Source organism: Abramis brama (genome assembly GCF_963993115.1).
Source record: "Abramis brama genome assembly, chromosome: 16".
NCBI classification, from domain to species: domain Eukaryota; kingdom Metazoa; phylum Chordata; class Actinopteri; order Cypriniformes; family Leuciscidae; genus Abramis; species Abramis brama.
This window is the reverse complement of record NC_139978.1, coordinates 29,230,722-29,249,356: the sequence shown is the minus strand read 5'-3', so window position 1 is coordinate 29,249,356 and position 18,635 is coordinate 29,230,722. Positions and strand designations below refer to the sequence as shown.

General features: G+C 38.8%; 1 protein-coding gene across 6 annotated transcripts in view; it reads right to left on the bottom strand.

The window, feature by feature from the left end:
• Positions 1-210: 210 nt before the first annotated feature.
• Positions 211-18,635, bottom strand: part of cep350 (centrosomal protein 350) — a 36,751-nt gene continuing 18,326 nt past the window's right edge. For 3 of the 6 annotated variants that reach the window (XM_084087583.1, XM_084087581.1, XM_084087582.1), the window contains 23 exons: positions 18,003-18,256; positions 17,706-17,875; positions 17,502-17,612; positions 17,125-17,265; positions 16,890-17,023; positions 16,427-16,534; positions 16,153-16,319; positions 15,855-16,057; positions 15,457-15,644; positions 13,836-13,923; positions 13,527-13,673; positions 13,258-13,412; positions 8,952-9,187; positions 7,860-8,050; positions 7,204-7,345; positions 6,404-6,564; positions 6,097-6,233; positions 5,914-5,996; positions 3,858-5,797; positions 3,051-3,524; positions 2,796-2,942; positions 2,428-2,550; positions 211-2,259 (listed from right to left, as the gene is read on the bottom strand). In XM_084087583.1, coding sequence (XP_083943709.1) covers positions 2,098-2,259; positions 2,428-2,550; positions 2,796-2,942; positions 3,051-3,524; positions 3,858-5,797; positions 5,914-5,996; positions 6,097-6,233; positions 6,404-6,564; positions 7,204-7,345; positions 7,860-8,050; positions 8,952-9,187; positions 13,258-13,412; positions 13,527-13,673; positions 13,836-13,923; positions 15,457-15,644; positions 15,855-16,057; positions 16,153-16,319; positions 16,427-16,534; positions 16,890-17,023; positions 17,125-17,265; positions 17,502-17,612; positions 17,706-17,875; positions 18,003-18,256 — 5,662 coding nt within the window. In that variant the 3' untranslated portion in view covers positions 211-2,097. The remainder of the gene's footprint in view (positions 2,260-2,427; positions 2,551-2,795; positions 2,943-3,050; positions 3,525-3,857; positions 5,798-5,913; positions 5,997-6,096; positions 6,234-6,403; positions 6,565-7,203; positions 7,346-7,859; positions 8,051-8,951; positions 9,188-13,257; positions 13,413-13,526; positions 13,674-13,835; positions 13,924-15,456; positions 15,645-15,854; positions 16,058-16,152; positions 16,320-16,426; positions 16,535-16,889; positions 17,024-17,124; positions 17,266-17,501; positions 17,613-17,705; positions 17,876-18,002; positions 18,257-18,635) is intronic. The other 3 variants (XM_084087585.1, XM_084087584.1, XM_084087586.1) reach the window with 3 other exon arrangements.

Here is an 18,635-nt window from a genome sequence, read left to right as displayed (position 1 = left end):
CATAAAAACACTTTTCTTGACAAAAAACAACAAACAAAGATGGACGTGCTGAGCTCTTGAGCAAGAATGAGTAAGAATGAGTAAAACTCCTTTAAAAGAAAACAAACATGTCCTTGGGCCAGCAATAGTGTAACTACCATTTAATCTTTCCTTAAAAAGACAAAAATGTACTTTAAAAATGTTCTGAAACAAACAATCTCACAGCAAATGTTATGACTGAGAAATGAGATCATCTTTATTTACAATTTCCAAAGGATCAGTTCAGTTAACAAATTTATCTATAATATGTACATGGAAGCAAAAGGAACCATGCCCATTTTCACAGCAATCTTCCATGAGTCCACTCACAGGAGATAGGCATCGACTCTATTTACATGGGTAAAACAATTTACAAGTCTTCAAGTGCACCTCTGTCACTCACAGAACATCATTATAAATACACATACACTTACGGGATGAAAAACATTTCTATGACCTACCAATTTAAAAGTAGAAACTGATTATCAAACCATTTGTGCCACACAAATCCTAATTTTCCCTAAGGCAGAGAATGACCCGCCCATAGTTAAAAGTTTAAACTTATTAGCCAAAAAGACTATTAGTAGTAGCCTATTCTCAGAACGAGGTAGAGATCTCCGTTACCTATTAGACGTGCTATTGGATGAGCGACTGATGCTGGGTATCAGAGACTCTGTTGCTGCATAGATGAAGTTTAACCCACTGACACGGCACAATACTCTAGATCTAACCTCACAGGTCACTAAAGACTACAGACTGGCTCAGAAAGTACAGCTTTAAGAGGTGAGAAAGGGCTGGTTACAGCTAATTAAACATCTCAAGACACTATGATCATAGAATGTTTCTGATGAAACCAGGATTATTATGGGAGACCGATTTACAAACAAATATGTACATCACAGTATTTGTAGATAACAGTTTGGTTATAAAAACAAAATGGACGTGCTGAGCCCATGAGCAATTCCTCTGTAAGGTACACAATGTGTAAAACGCCTCCTTTAAAAGTAAACAAATGTGTCCTTGTGCCAGCGATAGTGAAACATTACCGTTCATATTTCCTTAAAAAGACAAAAATGTACTTTAAAAAGGTTCTGATGATGGATACACACACAAAGTAAGGCTTTACTTCTTACACTATTAGAGGTTTGTCCAGCTATGAAGAAATAAGTTAAGACAAGATTAAAGCCAAAGAGACCGTTATGACAAGTCAAAGGAAGGCTGGGAAAAGTCGCTCATGCATGAGCAAACATAACAATGGAGGCACTTAAAATGAATGGGATAAAAGGCAAACGTTGAGGCTAGAACCCAGCATGTCAGTGTTTAGCACAGTTAATGTATGTCAAATTTAATCTTTTGGCATCTAATAACCATAGCGCGTGTTGCCAATACAACATTGCTTGTAGGAGCAAAACAAAACCATTGCGAGAACAGTTTTCCTGTCGCTTTCAAAAAGCAGTTAAATATCATTTACATATTTTTGCATTCAACATTATCTTGCATCAAATCCCTTTACATTGTATTGCCATTTAAACATTCAAATTGTACTTATTGTGCTTAGTTCTGCAATTAATCATGTCAATGGTAAAATAATCTCTTTTCTTTACATACTTTCAAATGCTCCTTTTTTAAAATATAAATTAATAGGATTAAAAGAAAAAACATTTGTTATTATACAATCTAACTGGAGATAGAAACAAGTCTAAGTATTCAGGCCTGTCTTGATTTGATCTGACTCATTTGTATTTTATAAGACTTGAGAATGGCAGAGCCAGTTTTAGCAGCAATGATGAACAGACACAGTGTGGGGAATCTGGACCCAAACAGCTGCTACAATTAACACCGGAACACCAGGAGTGTTCATCAGACTTCCCGGATGAGAATGTGATTATCTCCACGACAAGTCAGACCTCTTGACAAGGTGTTATGGCCTTGAATCCTGAATCCACTATATGTCTTGTCATGGACTGCCCAAGCAGACTGAAAGGGAATTCCTCTCTAAATGTCCTTTTATGCCAAAGCCTGGATCTTATGTTTAACCGAAGGTACCTAAAACTTTTCTCTGTACAGACGAGAGCATCATCAAAGAGTTCTTTTGGACGACTTCTCTTGGATTTGGGTCAGAACGTCAGCTGTGTCTTTTAGCAAGGCATCAAAAATCCCATCAGCTAGCTGCATCTTCACAAAAAGTTCATCTTCGTCATAGTTTACCCACTGGGATTCCTCCTCATGCAACTCCTGGACCTAGAAGTGGAAGAGTGATTATGGAGTTATGCATTTAGTATAAACTGCATACTGTCCTTACCATAATTAAGCTTAAGTGGCAACATTAAAATAGATTTACTCCATGGTCAGCAAGTTTTTTGCAATTTGAGACACTAGCATTCTGAATGGGAAGTTAAAAACACTTACCAGAATGTGGTCAACTCTGTCTCGCTTTTTCCGTCCAAATTTTATCATTTTCTGCCAGTCTGTTTTCTGGTTCTGCTCTTTCTTTAGACCACACAACTTTAATACCTCAGTGGTGACAAATTCCTGAAATAAAAAAATAATACTTCAACACATTAAAATAAATAAATAAATGAAATAATATACAATTATGTAAGTAGGGTAACACGTGTGTCCTTGTTACACATTACATGTAGTTACTATAGTAGTAACTATAAATTATGCATAACTACAGCCAACTAACCCTAACACACACTGTGACAGTGACACCTTAAAATAAAGTGCAACTAAGTAGTATTGACAACTAAAAGCAGCATTGACATCTTGCATACCTGGACTGTTGTGATGTCATTGGGGCTTTTTACCCGATGGAAGTAGGTGGAATTAAGGCGACGTGGCTTCATCCATTGTGGCAGATCAACTTTCGGATCTTCTGCATAGATGTCTTGAATGACCTCCCATGATAAATCAAAGACGGTCTGTAAATAAATACAACAGCAAACATTTTTATTGATTTTCCTGGAAAAGTTCACAAAAACCTTCCCAAGGCTAAACAAGCACAAAAATGTCAGAATCTCACTCCCTACCAGTCTGTAGCTTCGTTGACATTGAGCCTCCAGGTCACTGGCTTCGGCGTCTCCTTCCAGGAAACTATTAGAGGGTTGAGGTTTGCGTACTGCAGTCAGACTTGGTCGACCATGACCCAGTTTGCAGCTTTTCCAGATCTCTTGAGTAGCAGCGATGACCAGTTTCTCCACCTCCTGGACAGTGTGAGGAACAACCATGGCAGGCTCCTCTGGTTGCTTCATCTGAACAGGAAGTTCAGGCCTGGGTGGTGTTTTGACCTGTTCCCCTGCACCCAAACTCAGGGAGCTAGAAATCCCATCTTGCTGCTGTTGAAGTTTTTGCTTTTGCTGCTGTTTCCGTGAACTGAGACCAAAGTCCTCATCGAACCAGTCCTGCTCGTCACCAAGGACATCGAAGAGCTCTCGGCTCAGCTCCAGCTCTGCCAGACGTTTAGCTAACTCTTCCTGTCCACTTGTACCCAGGACAGGGCTCTCCTGTTGAAGAGGCATAATTAACATTCATCAGGATCACCTCTTTACAAGCTTCATCAAGAGAAGATCTGATTTAACTATACATGTTCTATTTGAACTTTGAAACACACTGCAGGCCTAAAAAGAAGGTTCCAAGGTAACATCAGTCTTTGTATATCTGTCAGTTCAACTGGAAATGTCAACTTAAGCATTACACATCAGCAATGTTATCAGTTTGTTGGGTAAATCATTCACTTGTTTTGAATAACTTTAAATACTGTTTTTTTTAAACTGGTTTCTCATTTTATCGAGTTCTATATGATCTTAAGATTAATCAAAATAGTCAAAGTCACTTACAGGTCTGTTGCAATGCTCTGGAGATGAAAGTTCTTCCTGATCATCATCAAAGAAGGTGCGGAAACTGTCCGTCTTTGTTTTGGATGCAGACCTGCCCTGAGACTTGAAGTTGTTACTTCTAAGTCCATCATCTTCATTGATGAAGTCTCTTTTAAACTGATTAGCAACTGATAACTTCCCCTCTTTGTCTTTCTTGATCTTCTGAAATTGCTTCACCGCATCACTTAAGAAGTTTTCCACAAGTTTATCTGCGAGGGTAGTCAAAGCTCTTTTGTTATTCAAGTCTTCTCTATTGTCTAGACTGGCCTCCTCGATTGAGATGTCAGTGGATTTCTGAAGACCATCAATTCTGGATTTATCACCCTCAACCAAAAGGTCCAAAATGACTGCTGTTGGTTCCTCTTCCTGCTTTTGGTTTTTGGATGTCCCTTTATCCAAATTATTGAGCAATGGAACGACTTCAACAGATGCGTCCTCGAATTTGAGAATGACGTCCCTGTCTCCGCCGTTAGGCACTGTGTGCGGACCTTTGTCACAGTCCTTAATGATATTGCAGTCAATATCGTTAAAATCCAGGTTATGCTGAGATTTAATAAAGGTGCTTTGCCCAGTGGAAAGCTGTTTGATGTTGAGTTCCAATGGCTTTTCATGCTCATCCAAGGGCTCTCTGGCCTCAGGATGTAAATCTAGGTCAGATTTTTCTCCTTTCATTTTGTTTAGCAGATTTATGTGCTCCAACTGCTTCTCTGAGCTTTTGTTTTTTCTGTTTGGCTGGTCATCACATGATGAATCTTCATCTTCTGTGTCTGGACTGGCCTCAAACTTCTCTGGAAGATGAGAGATCTTGTCCGGTGGAGCAAATAAACCATGTTTTTCTCTACACTCGAAGTACACCACCCCATCATATGTTCCATTGTTACTTCCCTCAGGGTTGTCCAGTTCAACCCCAGCCCAGAATCCATTGGCAAAGTTAGTTTGTCCCTTGAATCTCAGTGTCCCTGGTTGTATATTACTCACCAGAACCCGGTCACCAATGCAGAAGCCTGGCAATTCGTCCTTTATTGGCAAGATTGGCATTTGGGGCTGGGGTGAAGTTGGACATTTTGATGGGCTGGTGATGTCTTCTTTGGAGCCTTTACCAAGGCTATTCAGGTCTGCATGACTTTCAGTTTGGAAGCTGCCATTAGAACTTCCTGACTGGACACTTAATTCTTCTTCAATTTCCTCTTCACTACTGTACATTGGAGACTTAAAAGATTTTTCTTTAGGCTCTGGGGCAGAAGGTGATGTAGGCTTTGATTCATGGTTATCCTCCTTGAATGATGACCCAAAGGAAGACTCAAAGTCATCGTTATAGCCATCACCTGGGGGTGACTGTGAATCTTTCATTTTTGGTAAATCCTCCCTCTTGGACAACAACAAGTCAGGGGTATAAGAATGATCTATGACCGAAGGAGTCTTTTCAGCTGAAGGGTAGACTATATCTTCTGCAGAATCTCGAAATGCTGGCTTGTCTTCAGCATCCTGCTCAGACAATCTTTCCTCTTCAAATTTGGAGTTCACATCCTTTAGAAATGGCATCTGAAGCTCAAGATCCAGTTTAAGCAGAGGATGAGAGTGCTGGTCAGATTGGTCATTCTCAGACCCCTCTGTCTTTGCATATTCCAGTTCCTCCATAATCCCAGACTTGTGGCAAGAGACCACGCTCTCATCTCCTGAAAGGAGGTCTTTGGCCTCTGGCCTAGCAGAATGCTCTTTGATTGAGGGGGCATCTTCTGACTGGTGGCTTGGATATTCTGGACTATGCAAGCTCCTCAAAACGTCCATATGTTCTGGACTTCCCATAACTGGGGTTGGAGTGACTGTAGGAGGATCTTCATCTGAGGAAATGTCATCATGTTCTGATGAATATTTATGAAGTCCTGATGGTGCAACATCATCTGCGAACAAAACCAGACACCATGCACAATTATAACATTATGTATCCTTTTATTCTGTTTCAAAGCAATATTCTCAGTTTCAGCATGTATGTGCTGTAGTCTAAAAGGCATTGCACCTTTTTCTGCTGACCCTTCCGTGGCCACAGTCTCTGATTTCTCAGTTTCTGTGACAATCTTCCAGTTCCTGCTAGTTTCGGGCCTGTGAAAGTAAACATGCATCAACCGTTATAAGCACAAAAGACAAAAAAAAACTTAGAATGAAGAGTGAATTAAAAGGACTGGTAAATGTCAAGGCTGACCTCTGAAGAGGAGGGGGTTTTATCCGAGGCTTTTCAGTGGCTGACGTGGGAGTTTTAATCTGGGGTTTGGTAGCTGGAGTGCTGTCAGGCTCTTTACTCAACTCAGCTTTGGTCTTCTGAATAAAGTCATTATATGACTGGGAAACCATAGGAAGAGACATGTCACAAACATTAACACATACAGCATAAGAAAGTTATAGTATAGCCAATTAAAATAATGAAAAATTGCAAGAAAAGTAATTTATTTTAAAGGAACAGCATAATGTTCTACAGAAACAAGTGAATACGGAAGGTGCTGGTCGCTGACCTCCAACTGTTTCAGTAGACTCGCTTCCTGAGCTTTCAGACGCTCTTTTTGCCTCTTTTTTTGCTCTTTCTTCAGTTGGTACACCACTGATTTGCGCTTGCGGAGCTCATCCTTGAGGGCACGAATGCGACTCTCAATATCACTCTGATCAGATGTGGTCTCTAAGGTAAAAGTACAAAAATATTACACAACCTCAGCTAAGAAATATGAAGTTAAACTATTGTCATCACCAAAAACATTGCCTCATGTGGCAATAAATATTTTATAGTCTCTATAAAGATTAGAGGCTAAATAAAATATTTAAATATTATAGATGGACAATGTTTGAACCATAAAAGGAGCACAGTCTCTTTCACACAGATAATCAGTGAAAGGCAGGTAGACTCATCTGTGCTTCTAATCTACAACATGACTAAGCGGTTTGAGCCAGAGAAGTGCACACATAGAGCTAAACATCAAGCATTATATTTTGCTGGCACAGTGTTCCTCTTCCAGTCTTCACACCTCCAATTTAGTATAGATGTGAAGAATAAACCGGACCTAATTAAATTAAACCTAAAACAGACGGGGCCTTAATGAGTAATGAGAACTATGATTTGAAATGTAAATAAAGCAAGGAAAAAGAAAGACCAAGTATTACAAGTGAATAAGAAGAGGTAGTCAATTTAAAAGATTAGAAGAGTCAAATGCTACATGAAACTGAGTATTCTGGAAGTTACAATCTACAAGGAAAACAGGCCTAGACAATAGAGCAAATCCTGATCATTTCAGAAGTCTGCTGGGTGAAGCAAGGATCTTACCGGATGGAGTGGTCGAATGAGGGTCACAGGTGTGGGCCTCACTGGTCTTGGATTTGGAGCACACCTGCATCTTGCTGCTTCCACTAGTGCCAGGCTGGCTACTGTCTGAATGATGAAGAGAGCTGACTTTCCCTGGAGGAGACTGCCACACACACACAAAAAGAGGGATCCAAGGTCAGGACATGTAAATCACACTCACCAAAGAGAACTATAATCAACCCTGTGTAATGTCACAACAGATTAAAAAAAAAAAACTTGTGCTTGTAAGATGCAAACAACTTTGCAAATCCCAATGCTCAATATTCAATAACTGCTCAAATAAATATCACTTATAAACATGCAGCATATTCCATGTTTGACTTCCTGTCCTAACACCTATACACTTCAAGGGCAAAAGATTCCTTGATAAGGAGCATTTAGTTGCAGTTATTTTCCTTAATGGTGCCGATAATTACATATTAGGTTTAAGGGGGCATTTACTTTCACACAGGACTGAGATAGATGTAATCTAACTGAAGGAACAAAACAAACATTAAATTACAGTATTTTGTATTCACTCAACAGTTGAGCACTCTAAATAGACAATGTCACAAACATAGGGGGCAAATACTTTTTTTTTTCTAAACAAAACTATTTGCTCTGCAGGTTCCATTCACCTGTTTGCTGTCTGTGGAATTAAACTCAAGTGAATAGAGGGTATCAGGGGCAGGGCTGCTTCCCGGCTGAGGAGAGTGGAGCTCAGAGACAGGCTGGTCTGAGGAAGGGCTTGCCAGCTGCTCTGGAACAGACAAATCAGTGTGCACACTGGACACAGACAGCGCTGGAGAGTCATCTTCACTGACTGCTTCTGTGAAAACATGGATGAAGATATACAAGATGTACCAGGTCAATTTATAATCTTTGCTTTGACGCTCTTAAACACCAACCTTCAAAACAAGTAAACACAGTAATCATAACACAGTGTGGAAAACCTTTCCAGGGGCTAAAAGAGCATATTAATAAAAGGCTGTGCTGTACAGTGATTTTACCCCAATAACAGATGTCGTTACACACAAGGTGAAGTTCCTAAAACCCCCTTAACCATGATATTACAACTGTAACAAAACTTCTAGTGACTTTTTTATAAAACAGAAAAAGGGGAACAATGACAAAAACTTTTTTTAAAATAACAATCACAGTATAAATTGTAGAAAATAATAAGGCCTAACTTAATCAGTTGTCAGTAAGATTTTTTTTAAACATGTTTTGAAAGAAGTCTTCTTTCTCACCAAGGCTGCATTTATTTGATCAAAAATACACTAAAATCTGTAATTTTATGAAATATTATTACTTTAAAATATCTAATATTTTAAAATGTAATTTATTCCTGTGATGGCAATTTTTAGCATCCATTAGTCTTCAGTGTCACATGATTCTTCAGAAATCATTCTAATATGCTGATTTGGTGCTCAAGAAACATTTCTTATTTATCAAAGTTTAAAACAGTTGTGGAAGTTGTGTTCCAAGTGTTTTTTGTGGAAACAAAGGATTTTTTTTCAGGATTCTTTGAATAGAAAGTTCAAAACAACAGAATTTATTTGAAATGGAAATGTTTTATTCTTTACTATCGCTTTTGCTAAAATAAGGTATTAATTTCTTTCAAAACAAATCTTACTGACCAACAACTTTTGAATGGTAGTGCATACGGAGTACAACAGATGTGCGGGGGTCACTGATATGAATATATTTTCCAATTTCACTTCCTTCACCTTGCCCTGTGGGACTCTCTTGTCCACCGCTGGTTTTACTGTGCTCACTTTCCCGGCTGCGCTGCTGCAGTGGTGTTCTGTTGCGTGGCTGCTGCTGTTTTTCCCAGGCCGCCAGAGCCTGCTTCTCCATGCGGCGCACTTCAGCCTCCTCTGCATCCAACCGCTGCCTCCACTCGAGAAGTTCCTCCGCATGTCTGCGCCTCTGCATCAACTGCTGCTCCCTTTTAGTGAGAAATCTACAGGACAGAGAGTGAATGAGACAAAAGAGAGACAGAAAAGGCAGAAGGGAGAATAAGATTGTGTAAAGCAAAGTGACACAATTTGGAGACATCCCACCACAAGAGCAGGCAAAGCAGACGTCCAAATAATGCCACTCACCCACCTTCTTCAAACAACAGATTAGTCTCATTTCCAAAGGATGTGCAAACAAACAAACCCAGACAACAAACACACACACATTCACACTCCAAAACATGCTTCCCAAAACAGGCACGCCTCCGATTGGAGACCTGCATTCATTTAAATGGGGGAAAGTGGCAGTACTGTGCCTTTAATGTCCTTATTAGGGTAAAACTCATGCACCTGGTACAGTTCATATGTGAAACACACAGAGATGACCACTTCACAAACTGAAACACACAGGTTCCACCCGGGGTTTGACAAAATGTTATGCTTTTGTCTCTGTAAGAGCAATCCTGCAAATCAATTATTTTTGATACTATATTTAATTTGCACTAAAGAACCGTTTGTGATTTTTTTTTTTTTTTTTTGAGTGCGAATCACAACAGAATTCCTGCTATTTTTGTTTTGCACTTCTTTCCCATAGCGAATTTTCAAATGCTTTGTCAAATTATTTGACATGCTAACAAAGCACATTAAACTGAATAATTAACATTTCATATGCTATACTGAATATTATAATATATTAATAATTTTTAGCAAGCTGCATCAGGTAAAACTTGTGCTTCACTTAAGGCAGATCATTTTTTCAGAGGAAAAAAAAGTCCTTCATGCATCATGACTTTGGTCTGAGAGATCAAACCCGCCTGCCTTTTTCATTGAGGTTTAAGATAATTAAAAACATGTTAGAGAAAAACAAATGGCTTTATCTAAAAGCAATCGCCTTGCTTCGTGAATACAACGGCCATCTGCATCTAACCATAAATTCTATTATGTTGCCTCAGTCATATATACTCATTAGCTCATCGCGGGCTACACTTATTTAATCAGGGGCTGGAGTTAAGATTTACTGTGGCCATTGGGCAGATGAAGAAGTCCTAAACTAGCATTATTCAGAAGCATACAATATATCAGTCTGCCCAGGCCTGTCTGAAAAGAGATATTCCTTCTGGTCTCCACTCACCACAATACCAAGTTCAAGAACTGATTTAACAGAGACAGTTTTTCTGTGCAGTGCATGGGTGAAGCTCACAAAAGTTGTCTAGATTGTATTTAACTACAAAATCAGGGAAAAAAAAGTATAAATGCAAAATGATAATGAAGCCTATTTTTTAGGATAATCAACACTATTTGTATAGTGATTTTCATGACAATTAAGCTACTTCATTTACCCCCCTCCTCATTATTTCTATAAATTAACTTTTTTTTTTCTTTTTTTTTTTGCTGTTACAGCAATGACAATCTAATATAAAAAAAATAAATAAAAAAAATGACAATATAAAAATAAAAAGGAAAGCATTGTGGCAATTTGTTATTAAATGTCATGAAAATGCTGCAAAAAACGTTACTGGTCATAAAATAGGCTTCATCTATGCAAAATATATTTTATTGTTTTCCATTTGAATTTGAGGTGAAATGTGTACATTTTCGTGAGATTCACCATATGTAAATTATATATATACATAGTATATATATACATATACATAATTATATACATATATATATATATATATTAATACAAGACTAGCAACAAGGCAAAGACTGGATTTGACAGGATCACACCACAGAGACAAAAAAACAAAGGACCCAGAATTCACTCATTTAACCCACCATGATTTAAACAAGTCTGATCTTTGGCTTTGGGATTGACGACGGTAATCAATTTCAAGAGATTTGCCTGTATCTGTTCAACAAATAGACTCAAAAACCAATCATGAAGGATTTCGGTAAAACATTGAGTCATTAGAAATAAAAGATAATCTTCCCCAGTCAGATAAATAACTATGATTGATATTTAACTTGCTTTAGCCAAAGAATCAGCTTATTTCACCATGGTGTAGCTGGTTCATTTTCATCCATCCATTCATCCCTGCATTCCTTTTTTCCTGCTTGTATCCCCACCAAACATTCCCCCACCCATCCAGCTGTGGCAGTGGATGAACAAAAGCATGCTCCATGGGAAATAGGTGCTGAGAGAGGGGAGGGGCGGGTAGAGGAGGATTGTGGGTAACTGTACCTGACCAACTGGCTGTAGATAAAGAGCTGGAATTTGGGGTGAAGTTTTGGGAGACAGACAGACAGAGAGGCCCAGTGATGAGCCGTAAAGACAGAGAAGAAATAATGGACAGGAGAACAGTGTCTAAAAACAAAGGAAGAAAGAGAGGAGAGGACAGTCAAATATCAAGAAGCGCAGAGTTGGCAAGAATGAAACAATAAAAGAGAAGAGAGACAGACAAAAGAAACACAAATATGGAGACAGACACAGAGAGAGAGAGAGAGAGAGAGAGAGAGAGAGAGAGAGATTGAGTGTAAACATATGTAATGTGTCCTTATTTTCCTCTTACTAATGAGCAAAAAACAAACCAACCTGTTAGTGACTGTTAGCATTTAACTACGTGCTGCAAATCCTTAAACCACTACTGTGAGCGTCATACATAAAAACATAAAGTCAAACTTTCAAAAATGATCAAAGACACTATGCTTTAAAAAACATTTTACGAGTAAGATGAAAGGCCTTGGTAATTACAAGCTTTCCTGGAAAAGCAGCCTGTAAAAAAAAAGTATTCGCTCCAAACAGCAGTCTGGGGAATCTCACAAAATGTCTAGTTCATATTTCAATCTTCCCAAAATTAAAATTAAGATTTCTTTTTCATATTGAGACATTTAAAAGTATGACAATTTAAATCCTCAATTCTCATTACTGTGACTGCAAAAAAACTAATAAATAAACACTTAAATAAAATAAAATAAAATCACTTACTAATGTAAAAAGGTGGGTAATGAATATATATGCATATATTTGTGAGTTTGTGTTTAATTAAAAAAAACAATTATTATTAAAATAATCAAATTCAAAGCAGTCCAAATACTACTATGTACATTTACAAGTATTTACAGTTATATAGAGCAAGTGTGGAAGTATACTGTATATAGAATAATTAAGGATATAGGATATTTATTTACAAGTACAATTGTGAGGTATCTTTGTAAATATACTTAACAGTAGTATTAATTTATGCTGGCCATATAAATTGTTTATATGGATGAGCACTGAATGATTACAGCTGGAAGTTATACAAAAGAGATCATCATGCTATTAGTCAGAGTGAGAAAAAGTTTGAAGTGTGTGAATGGTGCTCCAATCCCAACACAGAAAGTGATTGAATCAGACAAGGGTAAAATCCCCTTCTCTCTGTATACCAATTTTATTCGCAGGTCAAAAATATGTGTGCCAGTACTATGAAGTTTTTAAACAATGGGACGACCCTCACCAGTTGCCAAGATATAATACTAAACAAGAACCTGTTGTCAAAGCTTGAGTGGCTGAATATGGGAGAATGAGATCACGTACAATGGACAAAGAATTTAGAGAACATGTGGAGCTTTTGAAATGCATTAGTGAAACCTCATAACCAGCTGACTGTTTCAGAAATCTGGCTGTCAGAATGTACTTCCTGTTAACTAGTGGCATAAGGAAGCTGCTCTCAATTTAGACTTGAAAGATTCCTCCAATCATTAAGGGAGATGGGTGTTTTCCTACATAGAGCACACTTCTGTTCAAACCAAACACTGTACACACAGAAATAAACACTTTAAAATGTCACACAGTCAGGAAGCTGTAGATGAACCTCAAGGAAATGAATACATGTTATTAGTAGTATTAGCCAGTCATAAATGATAAGAAATCACCCCTGAGCACACCAAACATACATTGTTTGTTTAACCTTTTTGGAAGAAGTTTGCACTGCAAAACTCATGCATTTTTAAAGTTTCATTAAAGTTTGATAAATATAATCAAATGGATAAAAAATTCTGATTTTCTTCACAAACCAATGCATCACTTGAGAGGACAGAAGAGGGATAAGATGGAAGGATAGAGAAGAAACATGCGTGAGGTTGTATTTACTTCTCGTCCATGTGAGAGCGCATCTTTTTCAGTTTCTGCATGATGCTGCTGGTTTCGCTGCCTGACACAGACATGGGGGAGGGACTTCGGGTCTCTGCGTCTGTCACTATCACACTGGGCGGAGCTGACTCCTCCGCTACACCTGACACAGGTGACTGCAGATGTTTGATTTAAAAAAAAAAAAGTCAGAGAAATGTACATTGTGTCTTTATTCAGAAGAATTATAAATAAATATTATTGCTATAAAAATAATCATTCAGAAGACTGACCAGCTTTGTGTCCTCAGCGCTCTTGAGCCGCTCTTTGAGTTTAAGGGTTGTGTGTCTTATTCTCTCAATCTCCTCCTGCTGTTTGAAGAGCAGCTGTCTTTCTCTCCTCGCCGCTTTATTGGCCTCCTGTAGCCGTTTAATCTCTGCCTGTGGGACAAACCATACAGCAAAGTTTGGGTTTTTATTTCTGTGCCGTACACAAGGACTAGTATTTGAATACTTCAACAATTGATGAACATTTAACTTGATATAAATTCATTTACAAGTCTATCTTAGAAATAATCTCATAATTCCACATATGGTTGTCACCTGTTCCTGCTGTAGCTTCATTATCAGGCCTCTCTGTTTCTTACGAAGAGGTGGCATCTTATCATCCTCGCCTTTATCTCTGAGACGCCTGGTGGAAAAGAAAGATGATGAATAGCATGTCTCTATAGTTCACTAGTATACAGTCTTTGAATGTATGGGTTTCTATTTGAATGAGATTTAGCAAAAAAATTATATTTCACACATACATATATATATATATATATATATATATATATATATATACACATACATGCATACACACACACACCTTTAAAGGTGCAGATATAACAATATGCATATTTAAAAATATCAAAGCTGATTGAACACTGATGAGAATATTGCTTCAAAATAAATTATATTTACAAAACAAAAAAATTCCGGACAAGCAACTTTTTAACTCGGACAATTACATAAAAGGCTTAATGTTGAGCCCTGTATGTATATATGTATATGTGTATATGTATGTATATTATATATATATATATATATATATATATATGTGTGTGTGTGTATATATATTTCTGAAGTAATATTTTCTCCCCACCTGTGTAGCCTTGGTTAAATAAAAAGTCATAACTTTCAGAGGCAGTACAAGTTATTAGGTTTTGATGAAAACATGTAAACAAAGCGCTCTGCTTGCTCAGTTCACTCAGGGACACTCGCTCAGAATGCTCGGTGATATGCTGGTTCGAGAATATGTGAAGAATATGCGTCTAAGGTTATGGAGTTCAAATAATATTTTAATGGAGTTGCGAACCTTACACATAGCCTAAATGCACAGTAAACATCAAAGTTAGGAACGAAGGAGGAGAAGAAATTGAAAGGGAGTGTGGAGAAACTGAGTTAGCGAGATATACTAAAAGCGAAGTTCTTTTAAATTTTTTGCTTATGGATAAAAAGAAGTTTGAAATACCTTCGCAGCACTATACTGTAAACAAACATCCCGATGTCCACACTGATGAGAGCACAGTTTAGATGAATATGTGCCAAGCATTTTCCTCTCAATAACAAAATAAACATACCAAGAAAAATGACAGCGGTGAGAAACAGGGGTGTTGAAATTAATCGTTTCTACGGAGTTCATATATCTGACTGCTTGCATTCATTGATGAAAATGTAGCCATGTGCAGTAATAGTGAAAATTGAGGATGTAACTCATCGTGATATCGAATCAAATCATTGACATAATTGTAATCTAATTGAATCGTGAGACCAGTGATGATTCACACCCCTAGTGAGAAAACAGCAGTTAAGAAATCATGTGATCATAGTGATGTGGATATGTTTGCACGAGCTCTGCAATTCAGCATTATCCAGTCAAGTCACGTTTATTTATAGCTTTATAAAATATTGCTTTAAAGCCACAAATATCATAACTGTTATCTATAGGGCTACTGTAATTGAGACATTTATTCAAGAAATTCATTAAATAGAAAGACGTATAGTACAGATAAATTTAATGTCGGGGTGAGATTTATGGGAACGTCGTTTTACCAGTGAGCGCGATCGCGGTCATGAAAGCGTTCGCTTGGGCCATGAGCGATTGAGGGGAGCACATTGGCATAACGCGAAACATGCTCTGGTCCTGATTTAACTCAATTAACATGAATGTTTGTCCTGCCTCTTTTGGTGTTCCAGCCAGGCCAGTTCAGTCTTGGTCTTCTCTCGGAGGGCCTTCTGACGCAGACGCAACAGAGAACTCTGATGCTGAGCTCGAACTTCCTCCTCCTTCATGTACTGACGCACCAAGTCCATGGTGAACTTGGAGAAGCTGTCCTGGCCGCTGGAGAAGGGCATGCTGTCATCCTGCTGTGTATCCCGTGATAAGGAAACAGAGCAGGGGGCACAAGAACACAAGGGCTGAGTCACGTATCCATCACATACTTCTTAACACACCAGGAAAACACAAACAACCTCCAACTATGACAACCAAACAGAAAGAAACACAACAGGTCCGTTCATACTGAACAAAACTGGAGTCAGAGACATGTGGCATGAGGAGAGCTGACAGGAAATTACCTTTGAGCTCACTCTAGGGCTGGATCTGTCATGGCTGTGATCATCATCAGACTCAGGGCGAGGAATGGGCTTCCTGTCCAGTGATTCGCGACGGTGGGCTTCAGATGGTAAAAGAGAGCGGAAAGATCTTTCTTCAATGTCATCCTCTGTCATCGAATCATCAAACTTCACAGAGTACTCTGTGGCGATGGAGGCACTGTCTGCTGATTGGAAGAATAGACAGGAAGTGGTCAAAATAACTAACATTTCCTCAAGACAGACTGGACAGACAGAATGTCCTCAAAAATGTGAGCTTTACCTTTCTCTTCAAGCGGGCTGCGCACACTGTCAGAGCAAAGGGAGTCATCGGCAGCGGTGTGAGCCTGGTCCTCCACTGAACTACTGCTCCTGTCTTTCCCTGCTGTCCTCCTCTCCTTTTGATCGGAACGAGGTGGACTCAACTGGGTACTACTGCTGCCACCACCACTAATAAAGAGACAAAAACGAGCATTTACCGACTCTATGTTCATATAAAACCATTAATTTGTGCTGTAAAAGGAAAATCATCTCAAAAGAAAAGTACACATCGTTACCTGATGGTGGGTCTCCTGGAAGGGATGGACTCTGAGAGGCTGTCTGGTGGCGTCTCGATCTCTGACGGACTCTGATGTCTCTCAGGAGACAGCTCATTCTTCCAGCTACTGGAGAAGATCCAAAACAGCATCAGTACTGATGTATAGATAGCAATCACTAATATGACAAATTTGAAAAAATCTTTCACTATAGAAAATGCAAAGTGAAAGCACAGTTAAAATGATAGTTCACCCAAAAATAAAAATGCTGTCATAATTTACTCATCTCCATGTTTTTTTCAAATCCCCTGCTGTGGCTCTCATATCTCATCTGCACTTTTGCATATTTAAACTTTCACATAAGTTTTGGAACAATATGAAATAGACATTTTCGTTTAGAAATGAATTATTTATATTAATAAAAAACCTTATCTAGCACCAAGCTGAAGCGGGCATAGTACAGGAAGATAAATAAGACAGTTACCTGTCCGTGTGGGGGTCTGGCTGGTGCTGTTTCAAACTGCGGTTGTGCTGTCTCTGTTGGTCATAAGGGCTAGTGATAGAGGGTCCAGGAACACTTAGCGCTCCCGCAATCTGTGAACGAGCCAGCTCAGTCATCTACAGGGGAAGAGAGAGAGACCATCAATCCGGACTCATTTGAGAAAAAAAATCAAAATGCATCTGTGAATTGGTTTCCTGTACCCCAAAATTTAGCTCACCTCTTTAATGTGTCGTGCCGTTTCAGCTGTGTGGCGTGCAGCCTCAGCTTGCTGGCTGATCATCTTATTTGTGGTCTCATGCAAACCTCCTAACGCCTGCTGTTGAGAATGGAACAAACTCTCCTGCAGCTCTGCATGGGCCTTGAATCAAACACAAGCATGTCACAAAATATGTCTGTGCAGATACAAATCATTTAACTAAAAACTGCCATTTTTAACTTGGTCTGAATTAGATTTAGATTTTATCACCCTTTCCCTTTTAAGTCCTCATCTCATGACGTTATCATACAAACAGCTTTTTATCCTAAAAACCAAATTCTGATATGACATGACCTCAACAAAGGTCTTAAACTATTAGCATATTGTGGTGTAAATACCCGAGCAGCTTTCTGTCTGCTTTCTTCCAGCTGCCGTTGTGTTTCGAGGGCTTCCTGCTCTGCCTTCATCCTCAGCAGGTACAGGTCACGTTCATGCCTCTGCTGCTGGGACTGCAAGAGTCAAAGGTTAAAGGTCACCCTCAAATACATGGCCACATGACCACAGAAGTTCAGATAATTGCTTTAGCAGATTTAGAACTTCACCTTAAGAATCTGAGCGAGCGAGACGGTTTCTTGCTGAGCGAGAGACACCCCTCTCACTCTCTCCACATCACTGAGCTGTCGCATTGACTCCTCCACTGCGTCCAGGTAATTGAACTCAGCAGACAGGCGCTGCTGCAGGACCCCTGGAGCAAACTGGAGCTCCGCTGAACCTGGGGACACAGCAGAGTAAATCAAACAATTCCAACAATTCCAATTCTGAACTAAAATTCTCCATTATCAGAGCAGACTTCTTCAGCATTGCAGTTGCTTACAAAAATCTAGACAAAGTCAGTTTACCTGCAGTCCTATGCTCTGTTCTTCCTGGGCTTTGAGTATGGGGTGAGGGGTTGGATTTAGCCCTGGCAGCTGAAGAGGAGGATGAGGAGGAACTGGGAAGAGCTGTGTGAGGGGAGCCAGAGCCTTGAGCAGATTCTCTGATTGGGATACGGTCACCTGGAGACAACCGGGAAGAACGAGAGCTGGCTGGAGAACAAGCGGCAGGAGTCGGACCAGGGCTTTGGGGAGATTTCTTTCCCTCAGAGCCAAAATGACTAATGAAACAAAATAGAGAGAGGAAAATAAATAATAATAATAATAATAATTATTATTATTTATTGACAATTAAAAAAAAAGTATTTGAATACATCAATACATTTTAATAATTGTTTCTTATATTTTTTATAATTGCTTTTAATATTTTTTCAACAAACAAAATGATTCAGCCGAGATTAGAACAAGACATTTTCATTAAAAGTTAATCTAAAAGGTAAGCATCTTGAGTTGAATTGTGCACAGCACTATACAATGACCATCTAAACCTCCAATAGTCCAATAACACTGAACAATAAGGATTTTGTGCTACTGTGGATGGAAATTATGTCAGAGAAGTGTGCTGATGATAGGAGTAACTTAAATGAATCCAGTTCAAAC